This window comes from Spinacia oleracea, chromosome 4 (assembly GCF_020520425.1).
Source record: "Spinacia oleracea cultivar Varoflay chromosome 4, BTI_SOV_V1, whole genome shotgun sequence".
Classification (NCBI taxonomy): Eukaryota; Viridiplantae; Streptophyta; class Magnoliopsida; order Caryophyllales; family Amaranthaceae; genus Spinacia; species Spinacia oleracea.
The window spans coordinates 148,220,771-148,224,633 of record NC_079490.1 but is presented as its reverse complement, the minus strand read 5'-3'; the positions used below and the strand labels follow the sequence as shown (position 1 = coordinate 148,224,633).

Below are 3,863 nucleotides of genomic sequence, written 5' to 3'. Positions count from 1 at the left end.
CAATTAAGGACAGATATTTATCTACTATGTCGATAATGTCAAACACTCTAACACAAAACAGGTGCAGTACGTTACAAAGGGCAACGACTAAGTTCATTAAGTGAACCTCCTAGGTCCTATTTTCTGGTCACCTCAGCTCCTCCACCACCCCATATAAACGCCACTAAGCCTAATCCAACTGTTAGGGCATTAATAGCAGCAACAATTACCAATGCTGCCTTTTAATCCAACTTGATAAGCTATAAATTTATCAAATATATGTAATCGCATCACCATAATTTTAGTCCTATACACTGAACATTTACTCGGATGGCTTAAAAAGCCCATCAATCACAGCACTGTGAGTTAAACTCGTGGGCCCGTTTCCTTTCCGAAAACATATTCTATTAAGCAATCGGACACCGGAGGCCCGACTAGTAGAAATCATTTCAGTAATTTTCGGCAATTTGCTTCGTTGTCGAACCGTGCAGCCATCCTTCCTACGTCAATTCAGTATGTGTGTAGAATTTTTGGGCACAAAACTGCTAGCTTCACTAGTGTCTAAGGTACCCCGGCCCATATTGTGATACGGTATAACATACTTGGTATATAAATTGTCTGATCAGTTAATCCACAATGATATAGCAATGATTCTTCAAATATTCAATTATTGACAAATTGAATTGACAAACAACATGAGATACAAATATGCAATGACTAAATTAAAACATATGTTTTGGGACAAATAATAGTACCAGAAAAGAGGCCGTTCAGGTCAGACTGTAAGATTCTGAGACAACAAAGGGGCAGTGCCAGATACAACTGACTGTGATGACGAGCTTGTGGTACCAGTACTGCTTCCTGTAAACCCAGAGGATGAGTATGAGTATGAGGATGAGGATGAGGATGAGGATGAGATGTAGAAGTTTTTCACATTCGTTGGCGGTGAACAATAGACAGGAACTGGGAACTTCATAGGCAAGTTAGGCAAAGGAGATTCCAGGTTAAGAACATTTATAACCTGTCTTATAGAAGGTCGGAAAGTATATTCTGGATGACAACACCATAACCCAACAACCATTAAGCACTCAATTTGCTGAATGTCGAATTCTCCTTGAATTGTTTTATCAACTGCTTCTAGAAGATTACCTTCTCCATAGAGGCGCCACACCCACTCTATCATACTCACCTTACTAGCCTCTTCCTTTGTTTCAACAGGCCTCCTTCCACATGCAATTTCAAGGGCCACTACCCCAAAACTATACACATCAGATTCTTTACTTGATTTTCCTGTCATAACACACTCCGGAGCTAAGTACCCTAGAGTTCCAGCCAACACAGTTGTCTGTGAGCCTAGATTATGGTCCACAAGCCTAGCCAGACCAAAATCTCCAAGCTTAGCATTGAAATTTGAATCAAGCATGACATTGCTGGATTTGATGTCTCTATGCAATACACATTGTTCCCATTCTTCGTGGAGGTACAATACAGCTGATGCTAACCCTTGAGCAATTCTGTACCTCTCGTCCCAGGGTAAGACAACCTTCCTCTTTCCAGTATAAAGATGAGAATCAAGACTTCCATTAGGCATATATTCATAAACAAGAAGCAAGTGTCCTTGTTCATGACACCAACCAAGAAGCTGCACTAAATTTTTATGTCTCAACCGACTAATAGCTTTCACCTCAGAGACGTACTCCTTTTTACCTTGCTTTGATCCCCTTGATATCTTCTTCACTGCAATTTCTCTGCTCATAACTGTCATAAAACCTCTATACACACCTCCAAAACCTCCTTCTCCTAACTTCCCTTCCTCGTTGAAGTTGTTAGTAGCTTGACTTAGTTCCTTGTATGTGAACCTTCTTGGCCCTGTTTCCTCATCAAAGTCATCATCCACATCAAACTTCATGTCATCTCTTCTTTTCCTCCGCCACCACATAAACGCTACTAAGCCTAATAGGATTAATAAGGCACTTACACCAGCTACAATACCACCCACCAATGCTGCTTTGTTGTTACTTTGCCGAGGTGCTGGTAAAATAATATCTCTATCTTCTAAGGTTGAGTTGAAGTTCCAAGAAAGGATGTTATGAAGTTCATAATTCGCACCTGTTGAAGAAGAGAATCCAACTCTGACTCTTTCTGGGAGAATAGAACTCAAGTCAATCACATATGAAAGGTTAGATTCCCCATTAAATACAGGATTAGCATCATAACTTAAAAACACACTTAGATTGTTGGTAGAAGAATCATAAGTTATCCATGCATTTCCTGTAGTCCTGTTCTTTAGACTTTCCCTCAATCTAAAATTCGTCCTTGAAAATACAGAATTGACATTTATTCCCACATGATCATTACTTGGAGCACCAGACTCACCCGGATCCCACGCATTGTGGAAGGTATCAAACTCAACAGCAACAAACGGATATTCAGTGGTACTATTACAAGATTCATCCTGACCGCGGCCTATCAAACCAAGACACCCACCAAATGAATCAGCTGGAGCATTAGCTGAATCATCAAATGGTGCAATAAAAAAAGCAATCCCATCACCATAGTAGTTAGGATCGGGTATCACCTGTATGATGTCGAACGAGAAATGGGTGGTAAAGTTGGTTGTCCTATTGCTGCTTTGATCCCAAAGGCGCACAGGATGATTATAAGATGCTCGTCCTACACTTCCACTAAGACTACCAACTGCTCTATTGATCGTTAACTGAATTGCTCCATTTGTTGGAGTAGAATCATTCCTGTAGGTAATATTTGGTGTGTTTGGATTAAAACTAGGGAAGCTGAAGTTTAATGATTGTACATGGTCTGTAAAAACCAACAACACAACAAGCATATGAACTATTAAATAGGTCTTTAGAAAACGGACGCAGTATAGAGATGAAGCGTGCATTTTTTAAGGAGGGGAACGCAAAGCAAAAGCTAAAAATTAAAGGATCATTGTATTTGTAAACCTTTGCTCAACTTGACTCAGATCAGAAAAGTCTGTACTTCAGCTGCTGTATGGTGACTATGTCAATCGTCAAACACAGACCATTCTATGCTAAAAGAAATCATTAACAAAAGGTCTTGCGCGCACAAGGTGTACAATAAATTTATTGTACACCAAGATAACTTTTACCCATTTTTTTGTAACTTTAACTTAGTTTTGATTAACTTTTATATTAGTAAAAAAACGTTGATAGATAAACATTTTAAATAGTTTAATGATTAATTTTATACATTATTAGTGATTTTGAAGAAATAAGTTTTATTAAAATGAAAAAAAAAATTCACTAAAAAATAGATAACTTTTACACATATAAGCTTAACTTTTAAGCATTTTGAGTTAACTTTTACTTCGGTGTACAATATTTACTGTACAACCCTTATAAATAAGAATTTGTGAATCATTAAATCTTTACGCGCAATTACTACTTATGAGTATTGACAGTTATCTACTCTATGACTCTATGTATATGTTGACAATGTCAAACACAAACCAGGGTGTAGTATGTCCCGACTTTCCGATTAAGTTTTGACATAGGTGATATAACCCAGAGAATCTCATTGTTGGTATCCCAAACTTTTCTCGTAAATAAACCCCCAATAAAGCCATGATAGTAAGTTAGTAACAAAATTTGGTGAACAAAGAATTTAAAACTATTAGGATATTCATAAAAACCTCTGCACCCTTCCTTGCTAACCCTACTAATTCTTATTTTGATATCCGCAAATCTTCACAACAATGTACCTATATGATTCTTTGACAACTCTAAATCTTGGGTTAATGTTTTGATATTCCTAATTCTCATATATATTTGATTTCAATTGATTTTTTGGGCTTAATTCTACTTGTAAAGCTTTAACCCATCCACTCAAAAAAATATTCATAA

The 3,863-nt window shown here is 37.4% G+C and overlaps 1 protein-coding gene across 1 annotated transcript; it reads right to left on the bottom strand.

Annotated features, from left to right (window-relative positions):
• Nucleotides 1-619: 619 nt before the first annotated feature.
• On the bottom strand, nucleotides 620-3,016 carry LOC110797425 (L-type lectin-domain containing receptor kinase IX.1-like). The gene has a single exon (XM_022002544.2). It carries the CDS (start codon nucleotides 2,879-2,881, stop codon nucleotides 755-757), a length of 2,127 nt encoding a protein of 708 aa, XP_021858236.2. The 5' UTR covers nucleotides 2,882-3,016; the 3' UTR covers nucleotides 620-754.
• Nucleotides 3,017-3,863: the final 847 nt, after the last annotated feature.

Bases quoted from the DNA above. Each gene is read 5' to 3' on its own strand.
- LOC110797425 (XM_022002544.2), bottom strand. From the start codon at position 2,881: ATGCACGCTTCATCTCTATACTGCGTCCGTTTTCTAAAGACCTATTTA.